The sequence below is a fragment of the Phaenicophaeus curvirostris genome, chromosome 5, assembly GCF_032191515.1.
Source record: "Phaenicophaeus curvirostris isolate KB17595 chromosome 5, BPBGC_Pcur_1.0, whole genome shotgun sequence".
NCBI lineage: Eukaryota > Metazoa > Chordata > Aves > Cuculiformes > Cuculidae > Phaenicophaeus > Phaenicophaeus curvirostris.
This window is the reverse complement of record NC_091396.1, coordinates 20,957,409-20,979,622: the sequence shown is the minus strand read 5'-3', so window position 1 is coordinate 20,979,622 and position 22,214 is coordinate 20,957,409. Positions and strand designations below refer to the sequence as shown.

Sequence of the window (22,214 nt, the reverse complement as noted above, 5' to 3'; positions counted from 1 at the left end):
TATTTCAGTCAGCTTTCTCATAGAAAACTTTTTCATTATTAAAACTCTGCTTAAACCTCACCAAAATACAACTTTTCCCCACTTATTTCCTCTCCAGCCCTGAACTGCCACAACTTGTCATATGCATTTCCTAATTCCCTGCAACTCTTTCTCTCATCTTGATCTAGAAGAGAATAGCACCTGTTTTCTATGATATAGTCTGAAAGTTCACAGGATGGAAACCACTGAGGACACTGAGGATGGTACTGGAGAGAAGAAGCTCCTGTCACTCAAATTCTTCTGGTCTTTCTAACACCAGGACTGCAGTAATCTTCTTAAAGTATACAGTCTACAGCAGCAATCAAAAAAAAAATCAGTATTTAAATGTTAAGATGCTAAATTTCTTTTTAGAAAAGGCTTTTAAAGTCAGTATTATGGAGTAGTCTGGGGCTTAGATTCTGATCTTCAAACATTGCCTCAGAGGAGGCAATTTCTTAGGCAATGTCAGCAACAAGAGGCTATGAATGTCCAATCGAAATCAAATGTATGCACTTAAGTCACCTCACTCAGCAAATGCTTCCTTCCTTCTGAATACCTAAGCTCTGAAAGAATTTGATTCTCAAGACAGTATAGCTCTGAGCAAGAATGCTGATTTTCTTGGACTCAATTCCAAACTTTATAATAGGATACAGGTCTTCAGATAAAGTGGTTAGGACTGTTACAGTTGTAGCTTTTTAAAAAGATCAGTGGTTTAAGGGGAAAAAAAAAAAGTACTTTGGCTTCCAATGTGCTCTGATGTGCACTCAAACAACTTGCTAAAAAGACCCAAACCCAAGTAAAATGTAAGTTCAAACAAGAAAAAGCCTTCAGTTACCAACAATATTAACCCTGTCAAAGGCCTGTCACATCTGTTATTCAGCAGCTGCAGAAAAAGGTGTGAGTCTGCATATTCAGAACTTCCCTCAGATGTGCCCCCTCACATTATCATCACCAGATCTGAATTTATGAAGTGCCATACAATACCCAATCCTTTATCTTACCAGCAAGAGGGCAATCAAAGCAAAAAATAATCTTCTGATCATGGTCCCCCATTCCCAAAGAGTTTTTTTTAGTAGAAGCTGATAACATGAGCACTTTGCTGATCGTTATGTCCTTAAGGTTACAGTAGGTTTTACGGCAGTTTATCTTCTTTATTTCAACACAATTAGAAAGAAGTACCTGCCTCCTGTCCTTCCTCCTCCATGCTTTTTTTGTCTGTTTCTAAATCTGAACTAGTTTTGTGGCAAAGTTTTATGAGATCGGTTTGTATGGCAGATGCTTTTGTTTTGAGCTATGCAGATACCATTTTCTAAAAGCCACCGATTAAAAACCAGACACCTTTCCTCATTTAAATGAATACCATATCATTCCACTTTGGAAAATGAACATTAGAGATGAAGCAATTCTCTGATCGAGTCTACATGGGTGAATATCTCAGAAGACTTGTTACAGTGAATTACTGGACGTCTGGGTAAAAGAGAACTAGCACAGTATTTTGAGAAGCAGCTGACTATTACAGCCTCTTGTCAGCGAGTCACCAAAGCCTCACCAGGAAGGGTGAAGGACCTTGGCTTCATCACCCTTAAGATGGGGAGTCTGACCAGACTGACAGTTTGTCGGGCATTTCTCTTAGCTAAATACCACTTTAAACTTGCCCTTTGCTCTCACCCACTGGTCAATACAACTGCTTCTGCTAAGCAGAAGACTGGTTATCTTTTTTAGCTTGAAGCAGTTCCCAAACTGGCTGTGTGCAGAGTGGCACTGACATGAAGTAGGGCATACGAGCATGGGCGTAGCTAAGCTGGAAGGTTTAGCCAAAGGAAGTGTTCTTACAGTTCAATGCTAAGCAAATAAAGAGGGAGGTTTGAAATCTAAGTTCTGCTGGGAAGCACTCAGGAGCATCTGAGGGTTGTGACCTTTGCATGTTTTCTCCTAGTGGTGGTGAAGGGATAAGATACTGACAATTCTATTTAAATGTCTTTCTTCACTGGTAATAAGCTTACATCTTTCCTTACATTCTTCCTCTTACGAGCCACTTCGCTTTCTTATCTCGCATTAATAAAAAGAATACACACAATTTGCATGTACAAAGGTTACATAAAAAAGGCTAAACATTCCCTCCCCAAATCCTTGGGAGACAGAGTCATTTTTATGACCTGAAAAGGCAAATATGGCACAAAAGAATGGAAATTAAGTTAAAAAAATTAATTTTATAAATAGTATTCCTCTGTACAATTTTCACAGCCCCATCTGTCCCACCCATTTTTATTCACATTTCTTTTTCTTAATTCCCACCCCAATTTATTTTTAAATCATAAAATATATATTTTTAATCTGTTCATATTTTAAAATATTTACAGGAAAAGTTCCTTCTGTTGAGGTCATGAGGAGTCTGTACAAGGAGAGGGTGGAGGGGGATAGAGGTGAAAATAGCTTCGTTCTGTGGCAGGAGATGGAGGGCAACTTTCTTCTGCAGACATGTACTGACTGCGAGGTGTGGGTGGAGGGGGATAAGGGTCTGAGTCTGAATTTAAATCTATATAGTATTTGTTGGCCTTCCATCGACTAGTAGTATAGTCACTGTCACAAACATCTGTGCTGCATGGGGTTGTGGGTGGAGCTATCCCACGTATAAGGTATGGCCTGCAAAAAAAAAAAAAAAAGCACATGCATTAGCTGCAATCTGGGGAAAAGAAAGAAAGAATGAAAAAGAACAGCTCTGTGTCCTCACTCAAGGTGCTGCTCGTTAATACTATGTGAGCCTTAATTCAGGTTTTCATAGGAACCCAACAAGTACCTGAACTGTGTTCAATGGCACAATTACCATCAGCCAGCAGTGCATTCTTCCAGCCCCTGACCAGCCAGAGGAGAACACTATGACCACTCAGCCCAGTCACTAACAAATAGGTTGACTCATCAAAGAATTCCAAATAGAATGCTAAGCTACTGTTACATATCAATATAACCTATATATATTGCATTATTACTCAGCAACACTATTGAAAGGCACTAAACCCTATTGTGTCAAAATAAGAAGAGTGTTTAACATCAAAACTGGCATAACCTCCAATTATTTATTAAGAGAGGGAAAGATTTTTCTAAACAAAGTCTGAATGACAACATTTTGCTTAAGGCCCTAAACTAAAGAACAGATCAGATTTATCAAACCTTTTCATCTGAGCAGTACCTGTAAGATCTTGTGGTTGAAGGAATGTTTGAGGAATAAAACATCTCTGCATTATATAGGGAGCGATCGGTAGCTGGGGAAGGCGGTGGGTTCAAAATCTAGGAAGAATAGGAAAAAGCAGTGTGAAAGTTTGGATTAATTATACAACTGTACTTATTCTGAAGATACTATTTTTACCTTGACTCTGTTGCTCATACTTATTTAAGTTTCCTGTCCTTGCTGCTTGAGTGGGTTAATGTATTTTTAAAGATCACAGAAATTCAAGACTTTACTCTGAGCTTATGTACACTGCAGGCCTTCAAAGTTTTCATGGAATATTTTCCTTGCCACATCCATTACTACACTGGAAGGCTGGGGTAAAGCTGGAAATTAGACCCAGTTTTGTGAAACCTCAGTGCACTTCCTTAGCCATAAGGACTGATACCATCAGCAGATGCTAATTGGAAATAAAACCTGTTTCACTTTCAGCCCCTAAACATACCCCTAGTCAATAGTAGAGTCCAGAGGCTAAGTTCCTTTACTATACCTAATACAATTCCATCCATCCTTTCCTGAATACTTCCTTTTCACTGCTGTTATGTAATTATATCATTTTGGCAAGGTCCACAATGCAAAGAGCTTAAAAGCTAAAAATAGTTATAGCCTGCCCTAGCCTATGCGTGCATATACATAGCTGCTGGTAACGCTCACACTAGGAAAACAGTTTATTAGGCTTCCAAATCCTTTAGGATTCTTCCCCTAACAGGACGCAGAACCCCTGACAGGACAGGACATTTGTTTAAAACCAAGAAGAGCACTTCATCCCTTCCAAAGTGGAAAATCACAGCACTGCTGTTGGTGGTAGGGCTTTGCTACCAATGTGAGTATCTTGTACACAGCCTGCTCTGGGCATTCTGCCAATCCACAGCCAGCCACAGTGACCATGATAACATCGTTCCTCTGCTTCTGCTCTTCTCTCACAATGGAATCATGGAATGGAGATCATTGTTTTGGTCTTCACTGTGCAGCATCTAGCAAAATTAATCCTGGCCGTTGAGTTGACAAGCCCTATATCCAAATTCATGTGAAGGGAGACAAGCTTGAATACCACCCATTCCTAGTTGTGGGGAGCAATGAGTAATCACCCTAAGAGCATGTTCCAGAAATCCTCTTCCTTGGAGGAGCACGTCATGCTAAATCCGGATTCTCTCCAACAAGCACCCTGAGGTGAATAAATTTTCCTACTTAGATTAAATACAGCAAACAACGTGTCAGCTGGGATGCCTGTGGCCAGGTTCTTAGGTATCTAAACTGGCATAATTCTACTGATATAAATTCTTTCCTAGTCTCTATTCACTAGACCATCTCTCAGTACCACTAAGATGTGCTAAAGAAAACAAAAAAGCCAAGAGAACTAGATGCCCAGATATCTCCTTTTTGTTATTAACCTAAAGCTGGGTAATTAGCTACCAGGTAGAACTGACCAAAATATTTCGTTTAAGCAGTAACATTGATGTAACAAACCCTTGCAACACCTTCCTTCAGAAATGCCCAGGAACATCACAGATGAGTATCACTCTAATAACAAAACATTTTAAACACCATATAGCATTGTGTAATCCTGATGGACTACAACAAAGACCTTTTGTGGGGTTCAGTCGGTGTCAGACTGGCCTGTATATCATAATCAGTAACACCCAAGAACAACTGCTACAAAAATTCTATTTAATAGCACAGATTTTTGTCTTCCTTTTCTTCAGATGTGGGAGATATTTAACTCACAGACATATTTTTCAAGACATACCTGTGGGTAGAAAGTGGCTTTAGTGCTGGATGAGCTACTTGAAGAGGCCCCAGTAACATGGTTTCTGTCATATAAGGGGGCACCACTGCTTCCTCCCATGAGACTCATGGAGCTAATCATGGACTTTCCACAAGAGATGCCTGCAGTAAGACAGAGAGGACAACAGGGTTGGGTAACCACAATTTTATCAACCAATGCAAACCAGAAACCAAATCCACAGCTAGGCAAACCTGTGAAAACCTGTTTGTCATTTTGGCAACAGTGTTTTATGCAAAAACTTCAGGATTAAAAGGAACAACATATTTTGTGAAGAAAACATCTCGCCCCTGGACCACCTGTTGTCTCACTGTAGCACTGAACTCCTCACAATCTGCTCTCACACTTCGCTGAGAAATGAATCTCCAGAACAAATTGTTAACTAAAAAATTTTCCAATTAAAAAATGCAAATGTATATCTAGAGACCTCCGAATATTTTATTTCCAGCCAAACAGATTAAATTGCAAGCACGAGAAAAGGAGCAAAAAATAACTACTTTTATTGAAAAAAATTACAGCTAAAACTGAAAATCAGCAGACGTAAAAGGAAAGAAACCTGAGTGACAGGAAAAGGGAAGACAACATTCTCCAACCTGTTTTACTCCAATATACTCTCAAATCAGACAACGCATTCTCAGCTTCTTCCTGTCAGACTATTCAATGCTAATGGGAGAATTTAGTTTGGGAAGTTTTCAGAAGTTTTTCAGGTGCAGAAAATATTTATTACTAGCAGAGATCCTTCATGACTTCATGTTTTTTGGAATTGCCACAGTATTATGAATCTATTTCTTTTGTTTAGAAATAACATCAATGGTAAAATATGCAGCTGTTGTAACTTGTCATGGTAATATGGATTAGAAAAAAAAAAACAAATAACAATCAGAATGACAGCTTAGATTAGCACCTGTGAAGGTACAGATGAAAACCACACACACCCACTTGAATTGAAAGCTTTAGTATGAAATCCAATTTAAAACACCACTGCAAATATTTAACCTGCAGTGATTTCATCCTCAAATGTATTTCCTACCACAAAAACCTCAATAACCATGAAAACATAATTTAAGCAGGAACAGCTGACCACAGTCATTGAAGTGCGAGAAAGGCTAAACCTAAGTTGTATCTGGCTATCTTCAAAGCAATGGCTAGAAGAAAACAACAATTAGCACATCTCAAAAACTTGTTTAATGCGAAGAAGAGCCACATTTTTTCATTTGCCTTTAAGTTTATCATCTACCCGATTTTTAGGTGACATGAAAAGCAGACTCTGAGCACTCTGAAGTATGGATTCTGTCCCTGTCTGGCAGGTTACAGGCTAACATTTACTTTCCAGCTTCCTGAACAATATGAGGGTTACATTTTTTCTTCCTAGGGCTTTGCAATTAAGAATTTGCTATTTCCTCTATGAAAAGTATATTTTACATTTGTAAAATAATTTGAGGTATAACATGTAAGTGTTTACTTCAATGTTTAGATGAGGTTTCTGGGTTATTCTTTATTAGCTGAATATCCTGAGCTTTTATTTATACTTCAAGTCCTCCCTTCCATCTCAGCATCACAGCTGCATGCACTTGGATGGATGGATGGATGGATGATTTCAGTCCTTTGTGAAGTAGAAAAGCTTTGCTCTCTTACAGTTGAAGGACTAATGCACAGAGAATAAACACTTTAACCAAAAGCAAATGGGAAAGCTGTCTCAGGGATGGGCTATACCAAAGCGAATGTTTTCATCACGCATCAGGCAGCGAGCAGCTAGAGTACAAAATCACATGCACTGTTTGTGTTCTTCCACATTTGCTGTTGTAACTGTGGGGAGGGAGGTTTATACCCCTGCTTTTTTGTATTATAGTAAACTGAGCTCATTCACTTATTTCCTTTCCCTCTTTCCACTGTGGAGCAAGTTATCCATCCTGAGCAGACAGGACAAAACTGTGTAAAGACCTTTGATGGACATGAAACAAGAACATCAGAGTACAGGATACAAAGAACAACTCAACAGAGCTCTCACTTGAATGCTGAATGGCACATGCATTAATAGTTTCCAACACTGCACATGATTCGCTAATCTTCACAGTGTTTTGCACACCTTAGGTAAAAAGCACTACACAAAGCCAAGGCTTTATTACACACAAGCATGAACTATTTAAAGGGGATGTGTTTAATGGCAAAATACTGCATATTTTCTATCAAAAAGACACCTGTGCACATGCAGCCTAACACAAAACCACATTTGAAATTCTGGCAAAATGCCTAATGCATCTAATAGTTTTTGCATATCTGATCCAAATAACCGATTTATACCAAAACCACTAAGCAGATCAACAACATCTAATTTCTGCTCATTGAAAACTCAGCATCTAGCACTCTTAATAACCTGTAAAACTCCAAATCCAGACAATGTAGTGGTGTTGATTATTGCAAGGTCCTTACCATCCTTACCAGTAAAAGTGCCATGTTGAGAACTCCCTGGAGCAATAAAATTAAGAGGGACGTGAGGGGTGCCACTGACGTACTCATGTGGAAAAGGACTATTGGGCCCAGCATAGCGCTGACACACCACTCGCTGGCAAACGAAGTACATTCCTCCCATGACAAAAAGTGACAGTATTATACCAATGACAGGACCGATGGCACTGCTGTGTGGCTGTGACTCATCTGAGGCTGGCTTTGTTTTTTCTGGAAAGAGAGGAGAAAGAAAAAAGGAGGTAATTAAACATGGGGCAATCTATATGTTGCTGTTCTGGAGCTCATGCAGCAAATTATTCAGCTCACAGTCATTCACACAGTGTCTCTGAAAGTATCTGCATAGACTCAGGCATCTGTAACTCCATATATTCTGATTCAATGCACAAGACTTCATGCCTTCTCTTCCCCTCCATGTGCATAAAGAAGCATGAGCAAGTTACTCTCCTTTCTGTCTAGCATGTCATTTTGTAACTGGATTACTTAACATCTTGATGTAACAACAGCTAGAAAGCTTCCTTTTCTTCTGCCCACAAAGTCTAGGGGTTAAAGAGGAGGCTTATGATGTCCTAAGTCAGAGAGGAATCTGCTCTCTCAAAAGACATTTGGGCTAGCAACAACATTAAAAATTAAAATATTTTATCAGTAGGGAAACTGCCATACACATCAACCAGTAGACGTCTTCCTAGCTAATACAGGCCTTCAAATAGCATACTTTTCCTTGCTTTCTATAAAAAAAAAACCCTTACAAATTGGAAGGAAAGCACAATCTAGAATATCTCAAATACTTTTCAGTTTTTATTTCTTTTTTCCTTCTGTAACCCACTGTTAAATAATAAAAGTGCTGCAGTATTTGAGATGAGCTACATACCCATAATCAGGGGGAGATATGATAACACATTCAAAATTCTTGCCAAATAAACCTGACACCTCTGTTTTTTGCATGTGACATTCGTCAGTAAAGTTCTTTCCATGAGATTCACACAAAATTTAACTTTTTTTTTTTTAAATAGACAAATATATATATTCGTAAAGTGAAGAAATAAAAACAAACTTCGCCAAAGCCCATCAATTTTACATGTTGGGATCAAACTACAGATCCCTCCCCTCCTTAATGAAGCAGTAAGAAGTGAAATGGCTCAAGTAAGATTCAAGGCTTCAGTTCATAATTTTTTCCTCCTGGGGTTTTGTTTTCATTCCTTTTGGTGAAAAACAACTAATATTTGAGAACTAAGACAAAGGAAATACAAAGATCTACCAATAACTTCTTAACAGCCCAGCATCAAGAATTCATTTTGATCTTAAAGTCTTCATCTACTTTCCACATTTAATAGTGCGTGACAGCTTCTGTATCATCCAAGGTCCTAATTTTCAAATAGTGGGATTAGTTCAGATATGACACCAGAAAAAAAGTAAAGCCAAAATGAAAATATGTTCCTAAATGAGCTAATTTAAAACAAAAAATTCTCATTTTGGTTAAACCTAGCTTCTTTGAATGCAAGATCTATGCCTAGAAAGAAGCAATCATTTTTATTCCCTACTTGAGTTCTTTCCCTCAGTTAAGCAAGAAACCACAGAAGGCTTTGTTCCACAGACTGTCTCCTGAGGAGACAGTCTTAAGTCTACATACAGACACATTTAAATCATTTAAGACCTAGTTGCAGGACTGGACCCAAAGTGCAAACAGAAAACAGATGGATTAACTTGGCAGTACAAAAGTTTGCCAGGTGCACCAAGAAAATAAATAAATAAAAAGGAAGCAGTGGCTTTCTATTATCCAGGGAACTGGGGAACCTAGGCGAGAGCTGAGTAGCAACAGAAGATGCGAGAGAAACATGAGAAGCATGTTCAGTCTGAAATTTTCAACAGGAGAGCCAAAAAGCTTTTGTCATCATTCTTCTAGCCTTCTTTCCAGTTAGCCCCTTTCACTAGTCTTGCTCATGAAATAGACTTTTCCTTGCTGTACCCACCATGAGAACAGAAGAAAGAAAGTTATCCTGACCACACCCCTCCTCTCATCCCAGCAGCGGCACAGCTTCTGACAACTTTGCTTCAAAACTTGGCAAGATTAATATATTACAAACCTTACAATTAGTCAAGGTCCTACAGGCAACATGATTAAGTGAAGTGCAACATTTCTCTACAGAAATCAAATACAAGGTATTCTATTTGTTCAGAACGAATTATCAGCACAGCATTTTAGAATACAAGCAAATAGATATGTTCCAACTATTTTTCTAAACCACTTGTGAGCTACTAAACGGTCCCTTTATCTGATGCGCTGCCTGAAAATTTTGTGCACTGATCACCCTGAGGGTGCAAACAGAGCAGTATGTGAATTTTACTGTCCCCTTTGGACTTCAAAATAAGACTCAGCTAAGGACTATTAGAGCAACTGCCCTAAGCATGCTTGTAACATGCATATACCTACTGCCAGGAGAGCTCAAAGTAACACTTTACCCCAAAAAACCAATGTCTCTCCTTATATACTTTTCCTACCTATACTTGCAGACACTTCCTCTCTGCATGCTAGTTCCTCCATATAATTAATCTCCAGCTTGACCCTGTAACTGCACTGGATACGGCTGTGCATTTTTAAAAGCCACCCCAAGCCCAGCAGCAACTCTGCAAGTCCTAGGGTACTGAGCACAGCAGAATTAGGCTCCCCTGGGTATAGATCCGAAGGCCTATCTCAACGAGGCAGTGCTGACTCCCACACAATGTTTTAGAACTATCTCAAAGTTACACTGGGATTTCAGTTCATCTTCGCTCCTGCTGTTCCTCCATTACCTGGAATAACAGCATTAGAGACTTGCTACACCGTGCTTGCAAGCTCACACACTCTTTTGTCACACAGACCACTGGAAAACCATGACTGTACTTAGCGGCCAAATACAACTGTGAGAGTATGTGGCCAAGATTCATTGGGCTTCCTGGAAAGAATATTACTATGCAAAGACTGGGATTCTGCATAAGGATGTAGGACATGGTGCCTAAACACAGCACTTGACTCTCAAGGAGAAACATCTCACCACACATAAGCTCATCAGAACCATCAATGCAATCTGGAAAGGAGTCACACTGCTGCTTCATGAGGATGCACTGGCCGCTTGCACACCGGAACTGATTGGGTAGACATAGTGCTGCATGGGAAAAAAAAGAAAATATTAAGTATTACTTGCATGGGATCATCTGACCATCTTAAGAAAACCAAAAGAAGTAAGACATGAAGCCACTGAGCATATTATATTATTACCAGCAAGACACGAGAACACCTGCTGTGCTCCTGCCGGTAAAATGCAAGCCTGCGTTTCTTTGATCTTTCTTTTTTGTTGTCATACATCCTATTGGATGCTAAAATAAAATTATGATCCCAGTAACACCCCATACTTTGTCAAATCAGCCCTGTTGGAGAAAAACTGGGATCAAATCATCAAGAATCTTCTACAGTAACCAACAAAGAGTAGCTGATCACCTGACACATTAACAAAATGTAGTAACTTGGCATGTAGTAACTTGGAAGGGACCTTAAAGATCATCTAGTTCCAACACCCCTGCCGTGGGCAGGGATACATCCCACTAGATCAGGCTGCCAAAGGCCCCATCCAATCTGATCCTGAACACCTCCAGGGATGGGGCAGCCACAACTTCCCTCAACAACCTGTTCCAGTGCCTCACCATTCTCAGCATGAAGAAATTCTTCCTTATGTCAAGCCTAAATCTGCTCCTCTCCAGTTTATACCCATTACCCTCGTTCTATCACTACAAGCCTTTGTGAACAGTCCCTCCTCAGCTTTCTTGTAGCCCCTTCAGGTACTGGAAGGTTGCTATAAGACCTCCTTGGAGCCTTCTCCACTCCAGGCTGAACAACCCCAACTCTCTCAGCCTGTCCTTGTATGAGAGGTGCTCCAGCCCTCTGATCATCTTCGTGGCCCTACTCTAGACCCATACCAACAGCTGCATATCCTTCTTATACTGAGGATTCCAGAACTGAAATTGGGGATTGCCCCGACCCAGGTATAGGACCTTGCACTTGGCCTTGCTGAACCTCAGGAGGTTCTCAAAGGCCCACTTCTCCAGCCTGTCCAGGTCCCTCTGGATGACATCCTGTCCTTCAAGTGTGGCAACTACACCACTCAGCTTCGTGCCATCTGCAAACTTGCTGAGGATGCACTCAATCTTGCTGAGGATGCACTCAATCTTGCTGTAAATGTCATTGATGAAGATATTAAAGAGCACTGGTCCCAGTACGGACTCCTGAGGGTCATCACTTGTCACGGACCTCCATCTGGACATCAAGCCATTGACCACTACTCTCTGAATGCGACCATACACCCAGTTTCTTATCAACCAAACAGTCCACCCATCCAATCCATATTTCTCCTATTTAGAGAGAAGGATGTTGTGGGGCACCATGTCAAAGGCTTTACAGAAGCCCAGATAGTCCATCTGTCGGTTTACCCGTGTCGACTTCTGTGTTTAACCCATCACAGAAAGCCATTAAGTACCTGCCCCTGGTGAAGCCGTGCTGGCTGCCACTAATTGCTTCCCCATCCTCCACGTGCTTTAGCATAGCTTCTAGGAGTATCTGTTCCGAGATCTCCCAGACACAGAGGTGAGGCTGACAGGTCGGTAGTTGCCAGGGTCATCTTTTCTGTCCTTTAAATGGGGACAATATTACTCTCCTTCCAGTCACCAAAGACTTCTCCTGATTGCCATGACTTTTCAAATATCATGGAGAGTGACTTGGCAACTGTATCAGCCAGTTCCCTCAGGACTCTGGGATGCATTTCATCAGGTCCCATACACTTATACATGCTCAGGTTCCTCAGGTGGTCACGAACCTGATCCTCCTCTACTGTGGGAGGGGCTTCATCCCCCTGGTCACCACCTTGTTGTCCTATAACCCAGGAGGGGTGAGGAGAGCAGTTATCAGTGAAGACTGAGGTAAAAAAGTTGTTAAGTACCTCAGCCTTCTCCTTGTCTGTTGATATGAGGTCATCATTTTCAGCCATCAGTGGGGGTATGTTCTCTTTAACCTTCCTCTTCTGATTGACATACCTGTAGAAGCCCTTCTTGTTAGTCTTCACTTCCATTGCCAAGTTCAGCTCCAGCTGCCCCTTGGCCTTCCCAACCTAGCAGTGTCCCTATACGCTTCTTGAGTCTGACCAGCAGGTCTTGACTCAGCCATGCCAGTTTCTTCCCTTCCCTGACTGATGTCCTACATATGGGGACTGAGTGCTCTTTTTTTTTTCTGGAAAGCATCCTTAAATATTTGCCAGGTCTTTTCTGCTCCCTTGTTCCCCAGTTCTCACCAGTACCGAGTACAGAGGGAGAATAACCTCCCTGGACCTGCTGGCCACGCCATTTCTGATACAAGCCAAGATGCCATTGGCCTTCTTGGCCACCTGGGCACACTGCTGGCTCATGTTCAGTCGGCTGTCAACCAACACCCCCAGGTCTTTCTCCTCCAGGCAGCTCTCCAGCCACTCTTCTCCTAGTCTGTAGCACTGCATAGGGTTGTTGTGCCCCAAGTGCAGGACCCGGCCTTTGGCCTTGTTAAACCTCATGCCATTGGACTCAGCCCAGCGGTCCAGCCTGTTCAGATCCCTTTGCAGAGCCTCCCTACCCTCCAGGAGATCTACATTTCCACCCAGCTTAGTGTCATCCGCAAACAATCACTGCTCTGACCAGAAGGGAGTTCCTCTGATGCACAAGGTATGCTGAAAAACTTCCGTTAAGCCCATTTAGCCCATTCACCATCTTAATAAACCTCACATAAAGACAAAGAACATACTTGCCACCTTCTCTTCTCCAAACACATCTGGTTATAGAGTGACACATACTAAGGGATGAGAAAGGCCTATTGGCTTTATTTATATTAGGAACCCACTCAGGCCTTGGCTTGCAAAGATTCCTGAGGTCTACGAAGACCACATTTAACACATCTCCCTCAGTTTAACTCTGGGCATCGAGTATGTTCATAGCCCTTTCTAGGGAAGTGTCAGACAGCATCCTGGACAAAAATCTAGTCTTGGGTGGCCCAAGTGTTTGCAGAGGACTAGGCATAAAACCACTAAACATTCAAATGCTGAAGAAATGCGTCTTCAGCTATTTCAGATCACATGGTAAGGCTCATCTGTGCCCTCAAAGGGGCTGTTCTGGGCAAGGCAGGTGCTTACAGTTCATGCAGCGCCAGGAATACTGGAATTAAGTTTATTTAGCAGCGCCCACCATTTCACAAGGAGATGACCAAATGCACATTCCACTTTGACTTTGAGTGCAATGGCACCATTACACTGCACATCGGCTCCGTGGTGGACATAGCAGAGCCTCTTGATGAAGCAGTACAAGTAGTAAGCACTATCTCCCACTAGAAAGACAGGAACTGATCCTCTTCCTGTTTGCAAAGAAAGCACTGGTGTTCTGGTGTCCAGGTTCAGAGTTAGAGAAGACACTGCAAATCCTCAAAATTGCTCATTGAAACGTCCACAAAAATCTACCCTGCTGGCCCTGTGGCGATGGTTAGCCACTGGATGGATAGAGACATGGGTCCTGAGGCTCCACAAGGCAAGAGCCACACTACTGAACAGGCTCCTAAAATTTTGTACAGCAATAGGAGACATACTGCCAGCTCATAGTCTAGCATCCATTTCAGCTACGTCTTGATTCTAGGCACAGAATATGCAAGTTTTCCCATCAACCATGCAAAGGCACCCTCTCTTGGATGCAGATCCTTCAGCTGACTGCATATAAAGCAGCTGCAGCAACAAGCACTCCTTGGATATCATTCCACAGATTCCTCATAAAAAGCTACATCCAGGACAAGCATCAGCTTGCTAAGAACGAACTCTGAGAATGGCCAATGTAGCCACAGGATTATGTCCATCTCTTCTACCCTGTGGCACCTTGCGGTGACCACTGTCCAACAGTGAAGTGGACACTGTGGAAAGAGTGCAAGCCAAAATGGTAATTACGCAGGAAAAGCCCCCACATGGTAAGTTATGCCAGTTTCTTTTCTGTTTTCATTCTGCAAATGGATTAAAGAAACTCTCCCCAACCTCCCCCTATAGTTACATGGTCAGCAATTTCTGTAACTACAGAGAAGTTTAATTTGAACAACACAGTAAGAAAGAGGAAAAATAAACTTGAATCAGTGGATAGCTTAGTTAGGCTTATGGTGAAGGTTGGTTTTCCCCATCTGAATATAAAATTCATACATATTTATATACCTATATATATATCTCTCAAGATCAGTTAGAATCCCAAATGGATACTTATGTTAGAATCATGAGTTCAGGAAAATTAATCTTACCATCACAATCCGCTTCATCAGACTTATCTTGGCAGTCAATTTCTCCATTACATCGCAAGTGTGCATCGATACACTGTCCTTTCTCACACTGGAACTGGGATGCAGAGCATATGGGACAATTATCTTCATCACTTTGGTCATCACACTCTGGAAATCCATCACACCGCCACGCCATTGGGATACAGTCAATCTCTCCAGTTGCACAGGTAAACTGGTCTGGGGAACAAGTTGGAGGTTCTGGAGAAAGAGAAAACAAATCACGTGTATATTCAATTTTACCCTTTACAACAGAGGGAAAATGTGACAGACTTTTTCAAGAAAAACACATTTATGCCTGGACTGAAGTTCAATGATAATATTAAGAAGAAAAAATAATTTTGCGCAGAAAGTGAAATTTTGCCAACTTCATAATTAAAATTGGATGCATGCTGACTGAAGAAGTGTGCTGTAGCAGGTGAGCACTAAACTAAGGACAGGACTACAAACACTTACTTTGGCTTGAACATCTACCTTTGCAAGACACTGTCATACACATAAATTCAAATGAATACAGAAATTTAAATGAATACTCAATTTCTGATTGCAAACCATATTCTACACAATTCTAAAACATGTAATTACATTATCCTGGAATAATTCTTCATTTAAAAAACTTGACATGTTGAGTTAACTGGCAATGAATAAACTTAAAACATATAACGTCTGTTTCTACAATATGTTCCTGTTTTTTCAGTGGCTTATCCACAAACAAATTTCCGAGTCAGTGGAGTTGTGCTGTGCTGTTCTTGGTGCAGAGAGCATGAGAATGTGTATCATAGTCATATTGTCCTGTGCCAGGAGCGGGGGTCAGGTAAGCAGCTGAGGCCAGAGACTCCACATTTCTGGAGTGATGCAATTTGATTATTTAATGATAAAAAAGCTTCTCACAGTGATCTTCGGAGACCTCACCTATGAGTGGATGCACTGTGTAGGACCTCCAATTGCTCGGACAGGCTTTCCAAATCCTTGCTGCAAAAAAAGGGGCTCCCCAGCGACTGCGGATCTGGATGATGATGATGATAGGGCAATTGGTGATGTATCTTTCTTAATTACTATACTTATACTCTTGCAGTAATGATTAGATGCATTGCCTTGAAAGCTGTTAATTGTTAACTTGTTAATCACTACTTATTATTTGTTAAACTTCTTGTTGTAATAAGCTAAGTAAAACCTGATTTCACAGAGTATTTGAGAGTCTGGGCTTTTATGCTGATTGTATTTTGTGCTTAGCACCTTGTGCTAAAACAGTGGGACATAAGAATCTCTTTTGACCACGTGTGCAGCAACTGTACAGCAAGAAATATAAGTAGATTGATTCCTCTCTCACTGCAGCTGTAACCCTCACTACTCAAAACAACATAGTGTGTTGTGGCCATAGGAAAGAAAACAGTTTATAATGTCTGTCCCATGGGAGGTCAAAGTTCAGCCAGAAATAAAATCCACAGCAAAGTGAATACATAAAAAGAAGTAAAGAAGACAGACAGAACCAAATGTTTTAAGATACGATGCCTCTTAAAACGAAACAATCGTTTGTTTTGTTTTTAATCCCCTCTGCAAGTGTAATAACATTTTTTCAAAAATCCTGGGATTGTGAAAGAGAAGTCTAGAGGAAAAGTCTACCATGTGGAAAGAGAAGAGCTCCCTTAATTTAAAAAGGACTGCAACAGAGCTTTTGGCCAACATTTAATAACTAGAAAGTACAGTGTTTCATGTTATGAGGCAAAATTAATTTTAAAGACTGGAGTATCACACAATTTCTGCTGCTAGGTCATCACAGGTTGACGCAAAATGATCTTACAAGCATTTGTTTAAAGCACAAATCTGTCCCATCATACAATTACAAAACTCTCAGACGATTCAAGTTTTTAAGGTCAAACAAGAATATTCTGCTCACAATGGAAAGTCACATATGTCCAAAAAGCTGAAGCAGAAAACTGGTGGTAGAAGAATCAAATATCAATTTAACACATGATACAACACACCACGTGTAGGAAAACACTGTGTGTAAATGCACATTTCGGATTGGAATGCAACTTCAACCCCTGTCTTGATGTAAGTTGCTTAGCAGTACTTTTAAACATAACTCACCTCCACATGTTAAGAGATTCTGTAGCAGCACAAGGTGCTCGGGGCACGAGCATCTTGGAGTGCCATCCCCTTTGGCAATGCAGATGTGCGAACACCCACCATTGTCACGGGAGCATGGATGCACAGCTGGAGAAACACACAGAAAAGAGTAGAGGCAGCATAAAAGAAATCATTACTCCTATCTAGGGCAAACTCACAAAATCACTCACAAACTACTTCTGTTTGAGTAACCAAGATTTCACTAGAAATTAATAGAAAGGCAAACACAGGATTTTTTTGTTCAGTGCTGAACAGTTAATTTATACTGCACAAGGATTGCATTTCTTCTGGTCACGGTGATATAGAGACCTTTAAATGATTTCCGAAAAGAATCTGGGAGCTCAGCTGAAGAGAAATAAGAACGTGAACTGGAGAAGGTTGCATTTACATCATATCTAGACATCCCACCTGCATTTCTAGGGCAGCGGGACATTAAGAATTAACATTTGTCACTGCAGAATGCTAGTCCCTAAAACCCTCAGGAATTCTCCTTTAAGAGTTCCAAACAGAATCACTCTAAATGAACATTAGGTGGATAAGAAACAGGTGCAGAAAAGTGTGGCCACTGTTTGAGGACCCAAGCACAACACAGTCAGAAGAGACTCAGATTCCTGCCTAACTTATTTGAGCTGACAATCAAGCATCTGCTGAACATGATGCTGCTGTACAATGCATTTCTCACTACTAGTAAGGACCAAGAATTTCCACAGGGAAGAAATGGTCTAGATATTACAATTTCTGCACCAAAATTGTTTTGCATCTGTTCAGGCTTTTCAGACACCTGCTTTCACTTTGAACAAATACATCAATTTAATACAGTGTTGCAGACATTATTGTTTGAGGCATAGGTTGCTAGCAAAAAAGTACGCGTGTACACTTGTGTGGGCATGCACATGTGTGTATGTATTTTTACTTCCCTGTTGTAACAGAAGTCACCTATGTGGAATAGTTCTCAGCTGCAAAGGTGTGAATTAAAAGAAACACTACTCTTACCATAAAAAATAAACATTTTTTTAAAACCACATGGGATATAAAGTAATCTGGTTTTTTTAACAGTGCAGAGAATTAAATAAAAAATTCTTTTTGCATAATTCAGTATCACTATTGAAATACACAAAAATTACGAGAAATGGTACAGAAGAAGAAAAACTTGAATATTGGGAAAGAAAAAACACCGGGATGAGGATGCCCACTGGACAATGTTATTACAGTATTCAGCTGGATGAGGATTTTGACAGTGAGAGACATCAGATATTAAAATAAACTCACAGAATTCCTCCATATCAAGCTCTTCCACAGCATGAATGCCTGTTAGGTGAGCAATTCGGCCTTGAATTCTAGTCCTTTTGTACCCATTCACTTTCTCAACTCTCTCAATCATCTGCTGCTGACGATCAATCCAATACAAGTGATTCCCCAGCACAGTGAGTCCCATGGGCTGAAGGATGTTGGAGTCCTCCAGAGTCACACGGTTAGCACCTGAGATGAACAAAGACAAAGACTAGTTTTACACCAGTTGACTTTTAACTTCTGTTTTCCTAAAACAAAACCCCAACCAAACCCGATCTAACCCAAGCCATGAAAATAATTAGCTATAAGCTCACTAGATTCATTTGTCTATGCAGACTAAGGCTCTACTTGATCAGCCTTATCTCAGGTAAATGCAGTTAGCTGTCATTTCATGATGGCAAGCAGATACAAGCTAAAGACACTGGTCAGCCAGCCACAGGCAGCTTCATTTTGACATGCTCTGTTACATGCAACTGTGTGGAGCTGCTAAAAGGCTGTGCCACCAATACAGACTCAGCTCTAGCATCAAAATTTTTACAATACATTCACACACTGAGCATTGTACTTTGTTGGAATCTACAAGCAAGAGTAAAATACAGTAAATGGGCTTCGCTGCTAAAATGCTCATAAAATACATCCATTGTGCAAAGAGTCAAGTACACAAAATTCTGTCTTATGCTATATGACAACCACTGACACATCATCACAAAAGAAAAGCTCATATTCTAAAAGCAACATTTCTTCTTCCAGACTTCTCTTTTTACTTCAGTAATCGACCAGAAAATTCAAACTTTGAGTAACTCAGTATTCCTTAAACAGGAACATTATCAGGTTTTCTGCTCTACAGAAATGTGTAGAAATCTGCTCTCAGACAATGTGTAAAAATCAGCTTAAGTAAAAATGTGTTTATGGCTGCTTTTACCTATAATTGCTTGTATTCTTCTACTTTGTGCTACCCTACACTTAGCAGCATTTAATTGTTGCTTTATTTAATGCTTCGAGGGTAAACAAGAGATTCCAAATTATTCTATTAATTCACAGAAAGCATTTTGAGTCTCTGTATGCCTACGTATACTGGATATATTTGATTTTAAAAATGAGGAATTAAAACAGAATTGGAACATGGTGCTTCTGCTGCCCTCAGATATCACTTCGTAATAAAGACCTTATGTCTGCTTGCATTTAAAAAACAAAAGGTTTGAACATCTACACAAAATCAGATTATAGAATCCAGATACAAAATAAAAATTCTCTACAAACACTGGATTCAACTAATTTCTTGCATAATTCATGATACAGAGCTCAGTCAAGAACAAGAACGCAGCATTTATTTCAATTACAGGTTCTATTATTTTTGCACATAAAGTTATGCCTGCATTGACTCTTGCTTGACTGTCATGACAAACCATGTGCATTTAAATCAAATTTGGTTGTGGAGTGATCAAAATTCTTGGACTTGCAATTGGAGCTTTAGTTCTTTAGTCCTGAATTTCTTTTGTTTCTAAACCAATAAGGCAGACATCCTTGTTTCATTCTATTTTCAGAAGAAACATGTATGTGACAGTACAGTCCTGGCATCTGATGCATCTATTATTGTACACACTTTCAAGGTATCATCAGATTTTACTCTTGTAAAAAGTCTTTTACTCCTGCAAAGAGTAAAAGAATATAATAGATGCACCTGCACTACTTTCACTAAGTGCGCACTAATCTCTCCAGCAAAGCAGTTCCTGAGATGATGTTCTTCTCCTAAATAGGACTTACAATTTAGAATTATTAGGAAACATTTTGACAGAAGAAGATTCTCAGCGAGCAAAGCACAAGCACTTTGCTCATTCATCCTGCAACCTCCTGAGCACTCTTAGCTTCTATCAACTTCAGTGTCATTGGATTTTCAAAGACAACTTCCTTTTGCCAGACTAAGCCTCACATTTTGACCCCAAACCAAATTTTTTAGCTACTTTCATAATATCACAAGACTAGGAAAGCTTCATGTCAACTCAATATAAAGAAAACTCCTGCAGCACTAATGATTTTTTAAGTGCTAAATTGCTCATCCATTTAAGCAATCTGGTTTCCTGAAGAATATCTTGAAGGCATCCTCAAATCATGAACAGATGAGGTGTCAGATGACACACGCAAACTAGCAGTCCTGATAGAATCCCAGCCTGTTTGAATCACGGGTTGGGTTGGAAGGGACCTTAAATATCATCCAGTTCCAACCCCCCATGCTACAGGCAGGGACACCTTCCACTAGATCAGGTTGCTCAAAGCTTCATCCAACCCGGCTTTGAACTCCTCCATGGATGGAGCAACCATGACTTCTCTGGGCAACCTGTCCAGTGCCTCACCACCCTCACTGTAAAAAAATTTCTTCCTAATATCTAACCTATACCTCCCCTCTTGAAGCTTAAAACCACTACACCTCATTCGATCACTTAAATCCCTGATAAGAGCTCCTCCCCAGCTTTCCTATGGGCCCCCTTTAAGTAACGGAAAGGCTGCTATAAGGTCTCCCTGTAGCCTTCACTTCTCTAGGCTGAACAAGCCCACCTCTCTCCAGCCCTCTAATCATCTTCGTGGCCCTCCTCTGGACTCATTCTAACAGATCCACGGCCTTCCTGTGCTGTGGACTCCAGAACTGAATGCAATACTTCAGGTGAAGTCTCACAAAAGCAGAGTTGTTGGGCAAAATTAACTCCTTCAACCTGCTGGTCATGCTTCTTGTGCAGCCCAGGATTTGGCTGGCTTTCTGAGCCACAAGTGCACTTTACTGCCTCATGTTAAGCTTCTCATCCACCAGCACCCTCAAGTCCTTCTCCTCAGGGACACTCTCAATCCGTTCTCCTCTCAGTCTGTATCTGTGCTTGGAATTGCCCCCACGCAGGTGCAGGACCTTGCACTTGGCCTTGTTGAACTTCATGAGGTTCGCACAGGCCCACCTCTCAAGCCTGTCCAGATCCCTCTCTACGACATCCCTTTCCTTCCATGTGTCGACCAAACCACACAGCTTGCTGTCACTGGCAAACTTGCTGAGGGTGCACTTAATGCCACTGTTCACGTCTGTGACAAAGATGTTAAACAACACAGGTCAAATACCAAACCCTGAAGAATACCACTCATTATCAGTCTCTACTTGGATATTGCGCCATTAACCACAGCTCTTTAAGTACGACTATCCAGCCAATTCCTCATTCACTGAGTGGTCCATCCATCAAATCCCTGTGCCTCAGCAGAGTTCCCAGGAGGATCTGCTCCATTGTCTTGCCACACACAGAGGTGAGACTGACCAGCCTGTAGTTACCCGGGTGTTCCTGTTTCCCTTTTTAAAAACTGGAGTTATATTTCCTCTTTTCCAGTCAGTGGGAACTTCATCAGACTGCCATGACTTCTCAAAGATGATGGATACTGGTTTAGCAACTTCATCTGTCAGTTCCCTCAGAACCTGCGGATGCATCTTATCAGGTCCCACGGACTCGTGCACCATCAGGTTCTTTAGATGGTCTCATACCCCATCTTCACCTACAGTGCGCAGTTCTTTCATCTCCCAGTCCCTGCCTTTGCCTCCTGTGACTTGGGTGATGTGGCCTGTGCCCTTCCCAATGAAGACTGAGGCAAAAAAGTTGTCGAGTACCTCAGCCACCTCCATATCCTGTTGGAATAGCCTCTCAAATCCAGGCTTAAAACAGGCATTCAGTAGGTTTTGGGTCTGTACATCAAGTAGCATCTTCTTTCTCCCTCATCTGCAAGAAGCTGAACACTGGTGATTTGGGAAGCTGCTGCAGATAGCACTGGACAAGTTAATTAATCCATACTATAATTCCATTGGATTTGATCTTGATTAAAGGACAATCCAAATTATTAATAAGTAACTTTTAGAAGGAGAGGTAAAGGGCACCTATAGCACTGGATGACACTACTAAATCGTTGTTTAGAAGAATTATCAAAATTAAAAT

The 22,214-nt window shown here is 40.8% G+C and overlaps 1 protein-coding gene across 3 annotated transcripts in view; it reads right to left on the bottom strand.

Moving 5' to 3' along the window:
- Positions 1 to 1,912: 1,912 nt before the first annotated feature.
- LRP5 (LDL receptor related protein 5) overlaps positions 1,913 to 22,214 on the bottom strand; it is a 153,805-nt gene continuing 133,503 nt past the window's right edge. For 2 of the 3 annotated variants that reach the window (XM_069857779.1, XM_069857781.1), the window contains 8 exons: positions 18,238 to 18,447; positions 16,930 to 17,055; positions 14,803 to 15,039; positions 10,520 to 10,630; positions 7,455 to 7,700; positions 4,989 to 5,128; positions 3,206 to 3,303; positions 1,913 to 2,661 (listed from right to left, as the gene is read on the bottom strand). In XM_069857779.1, coding sequence (XP_069713880.1) covers positions 2,400 to 2,661; positions 3,206 to 3,303; positions 4,989 to 5,128; positions 7,455 to 7,700; positions 10,520 to 10,630; positions 14,803 to 15,039; positions 16,930 to 17,055; positions 18,238 to 18,447 — 1,430 coding nt within the window. In that variant the 3' untranslated portion in view covers positions 1,913 to 2,399. The remainder of the gene's footprint in view (positions 2,662 to 3,205; positions 3,304 to 4,988; positions 5,129 to 7,454; positions 7,701 to 10,519; positions 10,631 to 14,802; positions 15,040 to 16,929; positions 17,056 to 18,237; positions 18,448 to 22,214) is intronic. The other variant, XM_069857780.1, reaches the window with a different exon arrangement.